At 38.5% G+C, this 18,930-nt stretch overlaps 1 protein-coding gene across 1 annotated transcript; it reads left to right on the top strand.

The window, feature by feature from the left end:
• The first annotated feature begins 5,690 nt into the window (after nt 1-5,690).
• Nucleotides 5,691-16,479, top strand: LOC131890765 (neurotrophin 1-like). Its single transcript, XM_059240176.1, has 4 exons — nt 5,691-6,251; nt 11,669-11,938; nt 12,354-12,582; nt 15,867-16,479. The coding sequence occupies exons 1-4, from the start codon at nt 6,231-6,233 to the stop codon at nt 16,208-16,210; spliced, it is 864 nt and encodes a 287-aa protein (XP_059096159.1). The 5' UTR covers nt 5,691-6,230; the 3' UTR covers nt 16,211-16,479.
• Nucleotides 16,480-18,930: the final 2,451 nt, after the last annotated feature.

Genomic DNA, 18,930 nt, shown 5'->3' with positions numbered 1-18,930 from the left:
CTATTACGGATGACCACTATCGTGCCAACCTCTTGTTGGCGTTTCTGGCTCTAGACATGCACCTTAAAATCAGTTAATTAACCAGTCAAAGGCTGTAAGACTTTGCATTGTTTGTCTAAGCTTGCTCAGTCTTTTTGATGAATTTTTAGAACTATTTGAAATTATTCCAATATTCTTCTCTCTTACAATGATAATACCAATCATGAACCATCCATCTTCTTATTCTATTATCATTGCTTTAAAAGGTATTTTCAATTCGCATGTGCCAAACACTTGATCACACAACATGAAGTATTTGGGTATATGTCGATGTTGTGCGAATAGTGTCATTGCTTTGACGCAGATAAAAATATCTAAATATATTTGTTGAAGGCCTCTTTATGTCTTTTCGATCATAGAAAAGAGATGGTCTCATAGAATATAAGTGGTCCTGCAATGCACGCTTGTTCATTTCCATGGCTTCTCCATTGCCTGTTGTGCCTGGATGATCTCATATAGAATATAACGTGTTCAACCATTGGATACGACGTTTAATTCATTTTGAGACGCAAAATATAAACGATTGTCAATTTCTTGCGTTGTTTTGGTTCTGATACCTGCATCAGGGAAGGTCTTGTTTCTCGTGTCCTTTTTCCTCCAAGTTGTTTGGCATTAACTCACAAGTTTCGACTGAGAATAATTCAGATACAAGATACGATTTCACCCATACTCACCTTGAGAAGTTTGCCTTATGTAATCACTGGCTTGATTTTGTTTTTCACTGGGAACAACACCCTTGACAATGAAAGTAAATAGGAAAATAAAACTAGCAAAGAGTATTGAAATATACTCCGAGGTTTTTGATTCATCCTAAGTTCAATTGATTTTCATATCCCGCTATCTTCATCGTATTCCCGTCATTTCTGTGCTGGTCACTTTTGTGTCCTGTTTGTACTATGTGATAGGGGTTTTCAAAATGCATTTTGATTTATACTAATATTTCTCTTTCCTTCAACCAAGATTCTTGATTGTACCTTGAAATTGGAGATTTCGGAGAAGAGGTCGGGACGAGGAGGATCCAGAGGCATCACGGTCCCACTCGATTAGTCGAGTGTACACATACCCAGGTTACTTTCAACCTTCAAAGTTATGGCTCTATATTTCTCGGAGAGCTTTTAGCATTCTGTTCCACAATTTTGAGCATGTACAGCTTTTTGGACCTCTACTAGGTTTAAACGTATTTGTGGGTGTCTCGGTAACAGGTATTTGCCAAGTCAAGGATCCCTGAAGAGACTTCAGAAGTCTTTGGTTAAGTAGACTTGATGATTCTAATGAAAGTCTCAAGAACTTCGTGATGGCAACGAACCCTAAATAATCCAATTATAATCTTTTAGACCTTATATACTCACCCTGTGCTCTCATATTTTGATGTGAATGAAGCATTCCGTTTCTAACGGGAAGGAAAGATGATACCACGGACTTCTAGAGATATGGACTGCAAACGGAAGCAAAAATATCCTATCAGCTAAACCGCTCATCTTATGCCAAATAATCACTTCATACGACCACAAGGTCTTGATGAATAGATGAACTAAGCCAAGTTTGAGCCCAAACCTATGCTTAGGGAACTCAGGAGACATGTTCAAAGTTATGTAGTAAACACTACATAAAATTTGAATTTTCGGCCTGCTCTTGGTCAGCTACATAAGCTTTTGGCAGCATAACGTATAGGCGAACCACTTCGCAAGTAAATGATATAAAACTGACCTGCCTTTGATTGATAAGATTCGAAAAGTGGCTCAGAGTGGCTATGACCAAGAGCAGGCCGATTTGCCGGGAAGCCCGTTCGCAGTCCATATTTCTAGAAGTCCGTAATGATACCTAGGGCTACTCAAAACATACAAATGCAGGTTTTTTTCATTCTTGCCGATTTATTTGCATTATTTTGTTAATTTGCATCCCTTTGTATTTTCAACATTTTGGCTCGAAAAGTCAACTTTTTCCCCTTTTCCATGAGAGTGAATGTCATGCTGAAAAGTGGCTATGACCAAGAGCAGGCCGATTTGCCGGGAAGCCCGTTCGCAGTCCATATTTCTAGAAGTCCGTAATGATACCTAGGGCTACTCAAAACATACAAATGCAGGTTTTTTTCATTCTTGCCGATTTATTTGCATTATTTTGTTAATTTGCATCCCTTTGTATTTTCAACATTTTGGCTCGAAAAGTCAACTTTTTCCCCTTTTCCATGAGAGTGAATGTCATGCTGAAAACTGGCCCTTATAAAAGGAAAAACAACAACACATATGTTTGGGATAAAAGAGCTCTGGTATTAGGAAAGCCAAGAGAGATTGGGACTGTACGGTTTTCCAACAAGGTGCGAAAGGCATCTGATACTAAACGTTTTCAAAAGCATTCATAAGTATTTTCCCAACCCAGACTTTAGGGTCAATTCTAGTGACCGTAAAGCCCCGGCTTTCAAACTGTTTTTCCTTGCAGCCAAAAAACAGGGTTTTAGGGTCACTTCTACTGACCACAGATGCTTAACGTGTGTTTTGAGAGCACCCTCAAGCCTTCGAGAATCCAGGCTAGTTCGAACAATGAAGTCCACTTCTCCTCTTTTTCGGGTCCTTAATTGTTTAATTTGCTGCCCTCAAATATTTGCAGGGCGTATGTAGGGGTTGATCCAGTAACACCTGATTAACCTTACATTCAAGGGCTTGCCAGATCCGCCAACTCTAATTTGTTTGTAGACTAAAAATGATGTAAAGTCTCAGCAGTGACAATTCAAACCTTTGTATTACAAACCTTGTAACGGTTAGAGTAGGCCCGTGAATAAACAAACCAAAAAACGCAAGGATTGAAGATGAGCTTTTCTTTTGCAAGTTAAGGACTTGCTTCAGCATTGTCATTATTTTTTGACTTGACTTTACTGATCATCAGGCCTCTAAAAATTGTCTAAGAATTTCAACTGATTCAGATTTTTTGCAAAAAAATAATTGCTGGAAACATTCTAATTTGAAGAGAACACATATCCCCAGGGTTTGGAGGCTTAAATTCTTAAGACCGAACTTTGGGTCATTACAAATAGACAATTCCATGGTATTCTTTTCAACAATTTGGAGAAAGCCAAGATATGTTGAAATTTTTGTCTTTAGCTTACAATGATGGATAAAACATTGTAGTATTTCTATGTGCCTTTTTGTTACATTCAATGCATTGCATACCTTCATTAACCAAAAACTTTAAAAAACTGCGTTTGCTTTCTAAACAAGGTGGAACTAGAAATGCATGAAATATATTTGAAGGTGGTGTAAAATTATTTATGTCAAGATTGATTCCAACAACTGAGACCCACCCACTCGAGGTCTAACCAACAAGCGTGACACAACAGAGATGTCAGTTATGATTTGTTTATTGACAGCTATTGTTTTTTGGAAATAAATGGAAAACATCTGTTGCTCATCAATATTTTTTCTGTCCACATCCAATCGGAAGTCTTTTTGAGGAAGCTTTTTTTATATTTGAAATATGTTATTTTTATATCGTGCAGTTGGTCCTCAAAAGCTGTCTCCAATACAATTCTTTTTGTTTGCTGCATCCCAAATGACTTGGTCAAGATGGGCGTACGCGCACACAACATAGTATGGAAAAGTCGTTGCTCAAATTATTTGAAGATAAATTTGTTTCTAATTCATTTTTCTCTAATGATCAATTGAGCATTCAAGAATTATGTTTGACGAAAAATACATTTGACTTTAATGAGTCCATCCTTATTTGTGATGGAGTCTGAACCAGCGAAAAAGTAAACAGTTGTATGTTTCTTGGGTCTCATAAATTTTGGGTTGTCAGGATAATAAATGTAACTTCCGCCTTGAAATTGAGATGTTTTTATTCATATCAAAGCCAAGTGCGTCATTCTCTTCCGCCTTCTTTGAAATCATTCATTTCTTGTGACACACTTTGGCCAGTCATCTTCGTACACTTCGACTCATTTAAAAATACATGAGATTGAAAGATCTTAAAAGGGGGCCCAGCTATCGATGCAATCAAGATCAAATTAGTCTCGTGATTCTTGGGATTTGAAAGAAAGAAAAAGCTGTGAGATGAACCCAAGTTGAAAGTTGTATTGCATGTCGTTGTTTTTGGTAGCATTTGGTTCAGGTTCCTGTTCATTAGAGCGCCATATGGCGATTATTCACAAATATCTGCCCCTCTGTCCGTTGTCTTGTAGACTTCACAAATAGTGGAGAGGATAAAGGACCAAGATGTTAGGATTCTCGACGGTTTAAACATTGATCTCGTGGATAAAATGAATGTGTCGTATATTTAACGAAATGCACAAATTTCAAAAACTCGTACATTACAAATACGCATACACAATTATTCAAAATTGTTGACAAACTCGCAAAGACAGTGAGCTGTAATTCTTGAGCATTCTTTTCTACAAGTGGCAATGTCATCCTAAGAAATTCGAGGTGGAGCATTTATTGTTTTAAATTCTATAGTCATACAACAACTGATCCAGTAACGATTTAGAGTTGACAGGAGCCCTTGAATATAAGGTTGATCAGGAACCTATTTGAAAAGGCTTTTTAAGTTGGTTTCATATCATTTCAATCCTTTAGATTGGTCTTTTCATACAAAATACATATCCCAGCTTTATGTACTCATTCTGGACCTACCTGATGTAAATCAAAAGTACGACCAGAGGGGTGGGGTTTTGTCATAATTATTGAAAGTTGCCATTTACAAAACCTTGAGAGCCATTGATATTCTTTTCAAGTACGATCATTTGGAATTTAACTATGTAGCCAGACCAACAGACAATATTCCACATCAACGTGTTATGTCATAAGTTCAATCACTTGGTTCTCCGTTTTCCTCATCTGGAAAACATACGTTATTTTTAAGGAGCAATCCTGGATCACATTTAGCTCTGGCCCAATTTTAAGTTTGCATGCAAGAACCGTCTTTGAATTGTAAAGAGATTGAACGAATCACAACTTTGTTCCACATAGGAACATCATTTTGAATCAGTTCTTAGTTTTGATCTCTTATGATTTCTCATGTTACATGTTACGAATTATACAAACGAAGAAGATTTACAAAGTTTTATAGGCATGGCAATGAGTCATAAAAAAAATCAGATTTGAAATTTTGAACCATTTGGCTTAGCAATGAAGAAGTTGGAAACCTATTTTTGAATTTTTATGATATGGATAGCATTTTAGGCTCGAACATTGCAATCTTGATTTTGGAAGCGAATCTTATCCCTGCTAAAAATACTGTCCGGTTTTGAATTCCTCGATAGGAAATGCTCACATCCTTGAGTGAAAATATTTCTCTTTTGAGAATACTTACATGACATTTTGATAATCATGGAAAAGTAAGCGTCTTACTTTTATTTTGGATTGAAGCAAGGGTCTGTCCATGGTTTTAGGCGTTCTTTTATTCCAGTACCTTTATACCATCAGAATGAACGAAGGGAGCCATCAGGAAATTGGATGAAAGAGAGGAGTTTGATTAATATATCAGAGAACATTGTCCCCTGGCAAACAATTCAAGGACTCACGATGTGCTTAATGGATAATGTCTCACATGGTAATGTAACTGACTTCTTTGAGGATACAGTTTTGATTGGATTCCGGACTTCTAACTACCTCTCTAATGGTCCAAGCTTTAGAACTCTAATTCAATGGGCCTCACGTGGTCGGTTCAACCCAAAAGTGCTTTAATTGCCAATGAAAGAGAGTGCGATGAATCTCGTTCGATATCCCATTGATAGTATTTTACTGTGCCATGAACATGCTGCAACCAAGGAGCCCGCATGGTGTTCACTGTTCACTCTGACTTCAGACTTTCAGGCCGTTCTTTGCGGTCGGCAGAGAAGAAGGTAGTCTTGGTCAGTTCACTTTCGGTGGTGAAATCGTGAAGACCTCTTGTTCTCGAAGACGATTCTTGACGAGAAAAGGGAAGATAAATAGGCGGGAGAAAAGACACGACATGTGAAAAATCTGTGATTGCGGCCAGCAAGTTGACGAGTGGTAGAAGAGGGGTTGGAGTTGCTTTGGTCGATCGGAGCGTTTGTACTTGTAATCGCTTAATAATTATTATCTTTTCCCTTGGCACGTTCGAGAATTCATGCGTTCGTGCGCAAGAGTGTGAGATAAACGCAATTGATGGCAATTTAGCACGGAGCGTTGGTGAAAGTTCTTTTCTCTATCATCTTCATCGTGCCTTCAACTCGGAATATGACCAAAGGAATTTTATTGGTAAGCCTACATTTTCGATGCATCTTAACGAACTGAAAGGACACAAGACCATTGAGTGACAGCTGGTTATCGATCTCAGGCCCAGCACCTGTTCTAATTTTTCAAGTGACCATTCGATTGGCAACTCTTTTCAAGGCGCTTTAATTACCTCATGAAAAATTCGTCAAGGCTCTGCCTGCATTGTCATACTATTTAAAACAAAATTTCTTTTTGTCAAACAAATAGTTACGCTCTTCTCCCTAAGGCTATATCTTTTTGGTCCTGTTCTCAAAGAATGATAATCTCTAAAATGAGACGGTTCAAATTTGGGCACCTGTTTTACGAACAATCGAGTTCAAATTTCGGGCCGCCATCAGGTATCGTACAATGGAACGCCAGATTGATTAACTCAAGGATACCTATGACAAGTTGCAACCATGCATGTTTCTAAAGAATCATATCAAAGATTAGAAAATTGCGTAGACTTGTGTTTGTACTGGAAAATGTATGTCCCCTGAAAAAGGATTTTATAATACGAATAAGAAACGGGTAAAAAGCAATGAATGCTCTTTTGATTATTCACCGGTTTTCCCTTAACATCATTTTTTGTTGCGTGATCCTTTTTGCCCGAAATTGCCAAACAGTGAGTGACCTATTGTAAGTTATATTGTCTGCAAATGGGCATTGACACGTGCAAGTGGCCTATCTCACAAACCTCTAGAAATATGGACTGTGAAGGAACTTCCCGCCAAAACGGCCTGCTCTTGGTCATAGCAACTCTGAGCCACTTTTCAAATAAAAGTAATAACATAAGAAACGTAAATCTTAGCAATCAAAGGCAGGTCAGTTTTATGTTATTTACTTGCGAAGTGGTTCGCTTATAAGTTATGTTGCTAAAAGCTTATGTAGCTGACCAAGCAGGCCGAAAATTCCAATTTTATTCAGTGTTTGCAACATAGCTTTGGACTTATCTCCTGAGTTCCCTAAGCATAAATTTGGGCTAAAATTTGGCCAAGTTCATCTATTTAACAAGAGTTTGTGGTCGTATGAGGTGTTTATTTGGCATAAAGCGAACGGTTTAGATCAGAGAGTTTGGCGTCTGTTCGCAGTCCTCATCTCTAGAAGTCCGCGCCGAGCTCTATCAGTATCAAATTACTTTCAGAAATACGGCCTCGTTGATATCAATAAGACCAAGGGAGACAAATATTGATGGGGAAAATGTCAAGGCCCTTTAGTCAAATGACCATGACAAAAGGGGATACTTTTTTGGTACTTGCATTTAAATCCCAGAAGCAATGCATGAAATAAGAGAAGTAAGGACGATTGACATGATGAGCGACTGAAGTTACATAAAAAGTTACATAAAAACATAAAAAGTTCATAACTTTGGCTTACTTCTTTTTTGTACATATGCCGTACTCTCGTAAGGACTTTTCTAAGGCTTATCTTTTGTCTACGTAAGTAACAGATCTTTGGGTAAGTCAAAATTGTCATTTTGATTGGGCAAAGAATAAATCCTCCAAGCTTGATGTGGCACACAAAAAATGGAGCACTTATAATAGAAACCAATCTACAAGTGGAATGGAAAGAAAATTAAGTTTGGATGTATTTGTTCCACAGAATATTTTCAAATTTCGTCCAACACTAACGACTTCCTGAGAATTGTTTTTTTTTTTATATCAATTCCTTTAGCGCAAGGTGAATACACATTTGGATGCTTTCATGAATCCCTCGTTATTCAAGCATGTAATATGCAATGTTCATTCAATAGAGAAGAACCCTGTCAGTGGATCTACTTTTTATGCCAATCATTCTTAAAAATGCGAGAAGAGCCAATTTGGAATGCGCGGTCATATTATTGAGTACTTGGAACTTTCTCGACTCTTTTAGGCCCATATCTTTTTCCAAAGTACTTGGCACAAATGCCTTTAGATGATAATGGTTCGAAATTGACTCGTTGCATCAAAAAGTTGTGTTGTAACTGAATAGATTCATTGGATTTTCCAATTGATGTTAAGTTGATGCACTTTCCTCCAATATTTCAACATATATCTTGACCATAAAACAGCAAGGAAAAATTAGTGAAGGCTTGTTCATGATCGACACAAGGGGTTTAAACTTTACTTCCAAGTACAATAGAGTTAAAAAGATTACTCGTTTTTCCTCTGTGAAGACGTCTTTCTTCTCTATTTCGATTCATGGAATCTTGTTCAAAAAAATTAACCTTACCACTATCACTCATCGCATAGGGAGCAGATACTTCCCTTGTCATTCTACTTCCTAGGCCGATCCGTATTTCCACATCCTTAATATTTCGTGAAAAAGATTAATCTCAGTTCATTAACAGAAGAACAATAATGTCAGAATGTAAAAAATGAATTGCAGAACAATTTTGCTCAGAAAATTAAGTTTTCAAGTTTCTTGAAACTACTAGTGAGTCAATTCTTCTCAAATTAACCATCCACCTTGTGACCATTTACCCCTTTTTGGATTGAGTCTTGCCTTCACTTCAACAAAAAAAAAATATGTGTATGAAGGTTCCTCAATGAAAAATGTATTTTGATGCATACTGAAATCATGGTCCAGGACAAAATAGATGAGTGGTCTCTAAAATTAATAACATGAATCTGTCATAATCTAAAGCAATTTGATGCAAAAAAACTTATGGTACAGTGTACAGAAAAAGTAAAATACACAAATACAATTATTTGAAAGTTTCAAATAACAGCAAAAAACATAAAACTGGAGTCAACGAATCAGTTTACTAATGCTTCATTTTGTCAAAAAAAAGCAAAATTGAATTTTCAACGTAACGTAATTCATGATACATCAACTTTGCTCGGATTCATTTTCCTGTTATACATTTCCATTGGCTTAGCCAAATGAGCATGGCCAAGTATGGGAGTAATGTAGTGCTAACTAGGAGGTCCCCTTCCCAGTTCTAATGCTAAGCAAGCCAACATTTTCAATGCTCATTAGCCTAACATGTTGACAGGAAAACTTTGAATTTTAGGAATGTTTGTAACAAAAATGTAGCCATTGATTTAGCAATATATGGTCTTGATATGGCAAAAAATCTGAAATATTTGTCATCTAAAATTATAGAAGAAGTAATTGTAAGGAGTAACAAGTAACGCCATTACATTTTTTGGCGAGTAACGGTTGTTTAACGAATTGTTCTTTTTGGTAAAGTAATGGTAACTGTAATCTGTCTCTTTAATTGAGGAACAACTAATGGCCTGCCTGCTCTTGTAACCCTCGACCTTGCCCTTAGTTTGGTCTGTAGTGAAGGGATTCACCGTTCTTGGATAATGCTCTCTACTCATCAATGATTAGAGGATGGACACCGAAAGGCTCACCCACTTCACTCGGCCTCTTGTCAGTCATCAGCAGAGGCGCTGCTTTCCATCAGCTAAAGTTGCACTGTTCACTGGATTCCGATTCAGCTGCATTAAAAAACCACAACAAACTCGATTTTTACTTTTCTATATTGCTTCTTTTATACTTCTTACTTCAAGTTTTTTAGTCAAACCTTGTAATTCCGTAGCCTCAGGGTTGGCCAAATCATGCCAAATCAACCTGCTGTTGGTATCTCTCTCAAACCCGTTTGAAACCGACAAGGAGTTCAAGCAAGGATGAAAGCATTCCACAGCAATAAGATGAGAGGAATCCAACAACCTTTATATCACAAACGAGAGTTCTCATTTTGTCCGAAGTTTTTAAACGCTCGCACCTTTCAGTTAAGGATCGTACGCTACCCAGAATGAGCATCTGCTCACCACTTTGGCTAGAATTTTTTCATACCGGTTAACGTACAAGCTTTAAGAAACAGGCATCAGGTTGCATCTGAGTTTTGGATCAACTTACCTTTTCACAGCCCTTAATTGTGGGAAATTTCCGCTCATCAATCACCCAACATACTGCCTCTCTCTCGGCTTTGCAATTGATAAAAAGTGCTTTCAGGAATTTGAAATAAACCATTACTGTTAACACAGTTGGCACGGGAGGACTACGGAAGGAGCTGGGATGTATTCATCACTCGTCATCACTTCTTTACTTTTCCTCCTCATAGACAACTTAAGGTGGCTTCGGAAAATTCGCTCCTGCCTCTGTGATGATGTAAATTGAGCACAAGTTGTTAGGATAGAACCTTTTCATATGACCAGGGGGGAAATTTCGAATTCAATTTTTGACCGATTCGTCTTTCTATGGTAAAGGTGAAATTGCTTGTATTTCTGTTTGATTTAGTGTTCATGATGCATTGCTTTAGCCCCGGGGAACCATTGTATTGGAAGAAAGAAGCGTGTCGTGTGGATAAACCTCGCACGATCAAATGACCGTAAAGCTTTGGGAACATAAAGTTGACACCAGTTTACGTCATCTATTATTTTATTGCCTGGTCAGAAATCAGTCTTAAATCTATGCCTCTAGTTAGAACCATAACATTAGTGCAGGAACACTTTTGCACTCTTATGGAGTTCTTATATAATTCTTTAGAGTCCATTATTAGTTACATGAAGCAAGAGGACATAACTCATGCCACGAACTTCTAGAAAAATGGACTGTGGACGGGCCTCTTGCCAAATCGGCCTGCTCTTGGTCATAACAACTCTGAGCCACTTTTTAAATTTAAGTAATTCAATAAGAAACGTAAATCTCGTCAAATCGCGCGTGTGAATGAGAACCAGCTGTGGAGCAGGTAAACAACACACGTGCTAGGTGGAATCCAAGGAGGAACGTACTCCCTGGGGGAAGACGAGAATAGGTGATTTCGCTAAGTTGGGGCTACCAACAAAGGAGAAGAGATAAGAGTCGGTCGACTACGATGACCGACTCCAGCTAGCTAGCCTCAGCCAACATACACCAACTCGATTACATGAACAAGCTAACATCAATGGAATGGAATAGAACAAAAGAAGGTTCTAGAACCCAATTTCGTATTGAAAATAGGAAACTAAACTGACTGTAAACAACAAAAAAAATCAACTACATTTACAAGTACATGAAATGAACAGACTAAACAATAAAAACAAAATGAGTAGTGATTACTAAATAATTTTGACCAAATCTCCTGAATACCCCAAACACAGTTTTAGGCTCAAATTTGGCCAAGTTCATCGATCCAACAAGATCGTGTGGTCGAATGAATTGCTTATTTGGAATAAAGTGAACGGTTGAGGGGATCAGAAACTTTAGTTTCCGTTCGTAGTCCACATCTCTATAAGCCCGTGCTTATGCTCAGCAATCATCAAAAGAAGGAATATTAATTGCACCCTCATCAAGATTCTCGGTTAAATAAGTCATTCGTAAACATAAACACAAATCCTCCGAGCACCCTAAAACATTTTTTTCACGATTCTCTTGATCTTGAAAGTATTTGAACGCTTTATTACTGACATTTGATCGGATAACCATGACTTATCCATTCTCGTCTTCAGGTGTGCTTGAGTATCACTTGCTGGATCTGGAACCCCAGTGTGGCTCACGTGAAAAGCATCTTGGGGCATGACGTACACCCACCAGAGTCCCTCACGGCTCAGTACTATGAGCAACACAAACATGACGGGGATGTGACGCCCACTTGCGCCGGGAACGCCAGCCATCCCAACGGAGCCACCAAGTTCTGTCTGCATGATCATGAATACCCGATCTCGCAAATCGAGCACGCCATCAAATACCATTATCACGCAGTGGCATCCATTTATAAGGTACCTTAAAAATTTGCCAGGCCCCCCTGAAATTTTAACCATATTCTCGCTTTGGGTGGACATTTTTGTGAACGATTCTGGACAGGTTGACCTGGAACTTGATAAAAGTGTCAAACATTGCATTTTTTCGCTGACATAACGCCTCATGCTTTACTGCTTGTACCATAAACGAACCCAATCATCAAGATTTATGGTCTGTGTACCACCTTCGGTGATTAGAAATGGTGATTGTGCCTTTTAAAGCATAGTTGCCATAACCCATTCGTTTTCCTGTTTATGCTGTTGTCTGGTCGTTAGGCCATAACCTTTGCCTTTGAAGGACTTTGAATGGAACGAGTAAAATCTTGTTTGAACCAAATTGAAGGTCCTGCTAGAATGATGGCAACTAATTCTATTGATTTTATTCTTACCATAGGATGTGATATTGAACACGGATCTATCGGTGGATCACTTGGCCACACTTGAGCAGGAGCACTTCTTGTGCCCATCACATGTGGAATACACTCGACCTTTGAGGGCAATCAATACCCATGGAAAGTGGAGCATTATCGTTAATAATATCCCAGCCTCATATGATCACTTGACCCAAACCGTTCGCATTGAGAAATGCAAATTTGAGCACTATCCGTGTCCTCTCCTTCCAGGTAATGTCAGATTCACAAGTGCTACACTTACAGTAGAAAGTCCCATGTAGAGGGACACAATGTAGATATTTTTTTTAATTCGTTCTAAAATGAAAGCTCCATTTTCAATAATATCGCTGTGGCAAGATTTGTCTTTCCCTGTGTTTGGCTTAAAACAAGTTTTGGTGGGAAGAAGTCAATACCCGCTTAATCAACAGGTATTTCAAACAACATTGGGTACCCAAAGGGGTCAAGTAAGCTTGTAGAAAGTCTAGTCTAACCTGCGACATTTCTCTGGAAACATTGCTGCCCACAAAGTAACGATTCTTTTGGTCCACAAAATAGAGGTCATTTTCAATTTTAGTAAGGTTATTCTATCACTGCGTACAAAGAATATAAAAAAGATTGTCCCCAACAACATGTATAGCATGCATTGAAAAAGTCAGGAGTAGAGCGTTCAATGACTCTTCCTCGGGAAAAGTTATGTTTTTCAGGCCGAACAAAAATTCGATCTGGCTGCATTGACATGCTTTTTCCCTTTTTGAGTGTCATTTTAAATGGCATTGAGTACCTCATTTGAAATTTGCTTTATTTGTAAAAACCTCTGTGAAAAGAATCTACATGATAGCAATGATCGAATATTATTTGTGCTTAAAATCATTTATAGTTCTATTGTACCTAACTAGCAAATTACAGGAACCTTTAAGTGCTATAAAGGCACATGTAATGAATAGTTCATGGCTTAAGCGGCAAAGTTAAATGTCATGGAGGTTGTACAAAAAATAAACTATTGTAAAGGTAATCGATTCAGTACTTAAAATCGTTCAGATGTGATGTTTTAAGGTTGTACTCACCTATCCATGCAAATTATGTATACCGACATCCCACTTCAAAGGGACAAGCCATGCTTCCGTAGAGTGTGATGTATTGGATAAGGGAGCGGATATTTAGATTCAATGAATTATTTAGGGTAGTCTTACAAAATAATAGAAAGTTCGATCAACAAATCCAGTTGACGGTGGGTAAAGCTTTTTTACTTGGATTTATCGGACCTTTAAGTCCAAGATAGCACCACGATGCTTATTCTGCACAAGTCGATGTCCAGCCACATATTGAATATGCTTTACCCATTTGGGCTCCAATGAGTTCAGCAGGTTTGCAAAAGTCAAACAAGTCCAAAGATGTTTCACTAGAACCATCACAGGAATGAGAAGCTCTTCTATTGGGAGAGACTAAAAAAGTTGGGTCTGTAAAGTAAACAGAAAAGGTACGAAAGGTATCTGATACTGTACGTTTTCAAAAGCATCCATGAGCTTTGTCCAACCCAGGATTTAAGGTCAATTGTTAGAGACCGTAGAGGCCTTAATGTGCGTTTTGAGAGCCCCTTCAAGTCCTCGAGAATCCAGGCTAGTTCGAACAATGAAGTCCACTTCTCTTCTTTCTCGGGCTCCTTCATTGTTTGATTTGCTTCCCTGTAATATTCGTAGGGAATGGGTAGGCTTTGTTGATCCGGATGCATCTTTCAAGTCAGACTTTGACAATTTTTTAGACAACATTCCAGATCAGCCCTACATTCAAGGACTAGCTCGATCTCCCAACTCAAATTCGTTGGTCGATCAAATTTACATAACAATAAGAATTAAGTAAAATGAATTAAATTTCTCGTCTTGAACTGCTGGGATGCCAATCCCAGTAGCTGCAAGGAAGTCCGCAAAAAACTAAATTCAAGGGCAAATGCAGTCTGCTAAGTCAAATTCGTTGGTAGACCAAACATGATATAAAATGTAAGGAGAAACGATTGGAAGCATTATGATTTTTCGTCTTAACTATACCGCAGATTACATTCCTTGTGCCAGTTAGAAAGTCAGTGAAACCCAAAGCAAAAAAAAATATCGGTTGATTACCCCCCTTTTTTCAGATTTTTTTCCAAAATTATGTTTAGCTTAAATTTCTCGTCTCATAAGACGTCAACTCCACTATGCTTTGACTCTACTTGAAATGTTCAAGATTTGAAGGTGATGAAGCCGTTTTCATATTTACTGTGGAAGAGAGCAACTGAACGAAGGCCTTAGCCATTGTTTTGGGTGCATACAGATGGTGGAAAATCGCCGACACTAGGCTGGAATCCAAGGCGCCTAAATACCTCTATCATTCTTTCTAAGCAAATGATCAATCTATCAAGGAGTTTACTGATTCCATCACCTTTTATTAGCGAGGGTTTCTTTCCCAAATCCTTGTTTTCGTTGGACAATGGTTGCCAAGCAACTTTTATGCGTCGATCTTGAATCTACCTTTAAGTGGTTACTTTAAAAAACTGTGTAACCAATCATGGTGCTGAATATTATCTTATATCCGAGCTAGGAGATTTAAAACCGGACTCTTCTTCAATCTTTCCCTACAAATGAATCGTCAAACTCTTGCAATTTCTGCTGGACATAAGATACAAAGTGCAGTTTGCATTTCCGTTCGAGAAACAATCGAGGTTGAAAAGAAACTTAAAGACTTTTCCACATTCTCCCTCTTTCAATGGTTCAGATGGTTAGAAATGAACTTATTACCTTTGACCTTTCCCTATATGATTGATTCTCTTCAACAATTCCTGGGAAGTCAGCAAAAGTATCTAATGAAGGGTCAGGAAATTTTTCTCACATTGCCTCCGGTATTGTCATTGGTTAAAACAAGACGTACATATGGTAGCACCAAGTTAGAACAAGGGCTTTCTTGCGTGTTCATTAAGACTTGAATACAGAAAAGCCCTTTCGATGGATCCATGCCATCAAACATCATTTGACATTGGAGAAGCCACGGACTTCTAGAGATGTGGACTGCGATCGGAAGCCAAAATTTCGTATCTCCTATAAGCACTTTTGACGACCACGAGATCTTGTTGAATAGATGAACTTGGCCCAATTTGAGCCCAAATCTATGCTTAGGGAACTCAGGTGACATGGTCAAAGTTATGTAGTAAAAAACATAAAATTCGAGTTTTCGGCCTGCTGCATAAACTTTTGACAACATAAATTTGAAACGATTCACCTTACAGGTAAATGGCATGAAAATGACCTACCTTTAATTGAAGAGATCTACGCTTCTTATTCTATTACTTTAATTCGAAAAGTAGTTTAGAGTTGCTATGATCAAGAGGAGGCCGATTTAGGGGCAGCTCGTTCGCAGTCCATATTTTTAGAAGTCCGTGGAGAAGCTCATACTAAAAGCAATTCCAGCAGGAGCCAAAAACGCAGAGGTCGGAAGTCCAGGATCCTTAAACAAACTCCTCTCAAAACCCCCATTTTGTCTTGTTTCAGCTTGTTACGAGAGTAAATGCGTTCAGAAATACACCTATCATCGCTTCTTGGTGTACAACCCCAAAGATTACTACTATCCATTCCGAGTGGAGACCTTCAAGTTGCCATCCTCTTGCGATTGTATCGCCTCCGAATACAACTATCACGACCACTTGAACTCGAAGAACCCGTATACCGGTTCCAAAACCGTGAAACAATATCACGCGCCCGAACCTGTGCAAATCATCCAGGACTATGTCAAGAAGGAGATCATCAGCCCCATCTATTACCCAAAGACAGATCAAAGCAGTTCCAATTTCAACAAAAACGGTCCTCCACATTACGTGGATAAAACCTTGGGTTGAGATCCCAATCAGATCTGTCTGGAGGAGTGGAGAACAACACGTGGTTGGTTGCTTTGATTTGCGGACGTCTCATAGTCTTCAACATGACCATAACATGAAAATGTGCAATATGAATATATAATAGAGCCCTTAAGTGCAGCTCTTGGGATGAACTGCTAATTCTCTACCACGATTTACTTTTCTTTCGCTTCAAAACACTTTTGTCTTTTGAGCGTTATTGTAGCTTGCAACGAATGAGGTTTAAAAAAAATGCGTTTCGTTTAGTGCACATTTCGAGTACTTATCTGCGCGTTATAATAACATTTGGATTAAAGAAGATCAGGTACCGATTTCATCAACGTCCAAATTCAAAATTTGCATGGAGGCTTTCCGTAGACTTTTCAGCGTTAAACACGATGTATCCTAATGTCCTTTCCATTCTATTTTGGTAAAACCCCGATTTCCGAATCGATTCAATGAAGATATACTGAAACGACGATATTTTTCCCGTTGAGAGTTAGAAAACGTCTCAGTCTCGAATCCTAATAGACAAACCAAGCAGAGCGTGCAAGAAAGTAACTAAGCAAAAATAGCATAATAATCATGTTTTCCTATACTTTCTTCATTTTATAAAAAAGAAAAAATATTACCTTTTTACATACTTCAACGGGGCAGGCCTCGTCCTGAAACATTGAGACCATGTTAACTCAAACATCTTATTATCACTCTGGCAAAAAGTTACCCTAATTTTTTGCATCACTCTTAACAAAGTGGAACTAAGGCTGCATCATGAGCGATTGCAACTTTCCGACGGTTAATAATTTGTAACTTTTTTTGATCGCATAACCTTATAGACCTATTGCGTCCAATTCAGTTTCTTACGAAGTTCTATTAAAAAGAATAAAATGCATTACACAGAAAAAAAACATTTGTTGCTCTCACGAAAGAAAATTAATTCCCATTCTTTTGCCCGTATATTCACCGGCTTTTGTGTGAGTCTTAATAGGCTTTTAGAAGGATACAAAAAGAATTAGAAGCGAGTCGATTCTGACCTTGCCATGTATCTTAGCCAAGAGAAATTATCCTTCTCTGCCGAGTGATGACTGCTTATACCAGCAAGATTCTGTCATTACAACTTCATTTGGGATAGGACCCAGTATGCTCGTGTTAAGGTTCACCCAATCCCAGGATATATCCTGAGAAGGCCCCATGGGGTCGTTCTCTTAGCACACCATATAACATTATTCTTGAAGGGATATGTTTGAAAGGAGCGGAAGTCTCGTCCGTGGAAAAATTGAAGGTCCATTTCATTCCATGAGGAAATTCGCATTGATATTGAGCATACGATTTAAATATGAAGCATCTGCCATGCTTAACCCATAAAATTAGGAATTATTCCTGTATCGTTTAATCCCTAGTACAAGTCAAATTTTAGAGAGAGACTTGGCGTTAGAGCAGTTTCCTAACATGATTTTGAGAGAGGTCCCCGGTTCGATTCTCCGTCCTTTCTCATGGAATTGTTAAACTCCAACCACGAGGAGAGGCGGAAAAACAATCTGATGCGTACACCACGTATTTCATCGGAAAAGTGCAGAACCATGTTATGACGGGCTTCGCCGAACGGGCCAGGTTCACCCCTCCCACTAGTGTTGGGGCGAGTCTGGCAAAAGTGGGACTCGTAAGAGTCTTATGATTTTTTGACTTTTTGCCAGACTCGAGTCCGCCCAAAGACTCTAGTCTGACAGAGGACTCGAATCTTTTACTGGAGTCAGTTTTAGCAAAAATACTCTTTTTATGACATTCTAGGAAAAAAAATGAAGATAATTTTTTGCCGAATCCGCACACGAGTTCTTTTGAGAATTCTGGCCAATTTCTCCAAAATCGAGAAAAAGACTCGAGTTCGGATCGGACTCGCATCAGCATTACCTTTTTTTAAACTGGTCATCCAGAAATCGTTCATTGAAATAGAGATGAAGATCTAATCATCCATCGGTTCCAATTTTGGAAATGGCTCATAGAATCGTATCAACTACTCGGGTGGTTTGTAACTTCAAACCATCGTAAACCCAAGTAGTATGCATTTCATTCTAAGATTTCTAATGGCTAATTATGTCCAAAAACAGCGGTTCGTTGTAATTAAAGAGTCTGAACTTGTTCCCCCAAGATCGCCATTAAAGGTCACAGCCAATTACATATGTTTCGTCTATTATGTACGAGAATAGAATATTTTTTGCCTTTCTTATTTCTGCTCTTGACAGCCTGAACATACCTAGATTACAATTTCCGAGGACTCACAGCCGGTTTCCTTCTTCGACAGAATTCCGCTCTTTGGTGTTGTCACAGTTCAAGCTCTTTTTCTTGTTTCCATCTCTCTCCTTCCTCACTTGTTGAGGAGATCCCTCTTTCCAAAGCAGAGAAGTGGTTCCAAAGAGAGATCTTCGGAAATAGTAGACCAGGTGAGCTCCTTGGAAGAGGTCCTACAATTCGTTGGCTGCAAAGTGTTCACAATAACAGAGCGAAAACCAATGAACAAATGGAGAGCTCCTTGACAACAGCCAGTTCCGAAAGCTTCTTGTCTTGTAAACCTCAATTTTCTTCTAATGAATGGTATTCCACCTTTTCGCGTAGCTGTCAAAGTCAAACGCAATACGAGTCTGTGTTTACCAAGGATAGCATCGACACATTCGAAGGCTCGGAAAATCATTTACACCACACACGGCCTCATACCGACCGCTTTTGTC

This window comes from Tigriopus californicus, chromosome 11, assembly GCF_007210705.1.
Source record: "Tigriopus californicus strain San Diego chromosome 11, Tcal_SD_v2.1, whole genome shotgun sequence".
Taxonomy (NCBI): domain Eukaryota; kingdom Metazoa; phylum Arthropoda; class Copepoda; order Harpacticoida; family Harpacticidae; genus Tigriopus; species Tigriopus californicus.
The sequence above is the reverse complement of the archived record's forward strand: the minus strand, read 5'-3'. Positions and strand labels throughout refer to the sequence as shown.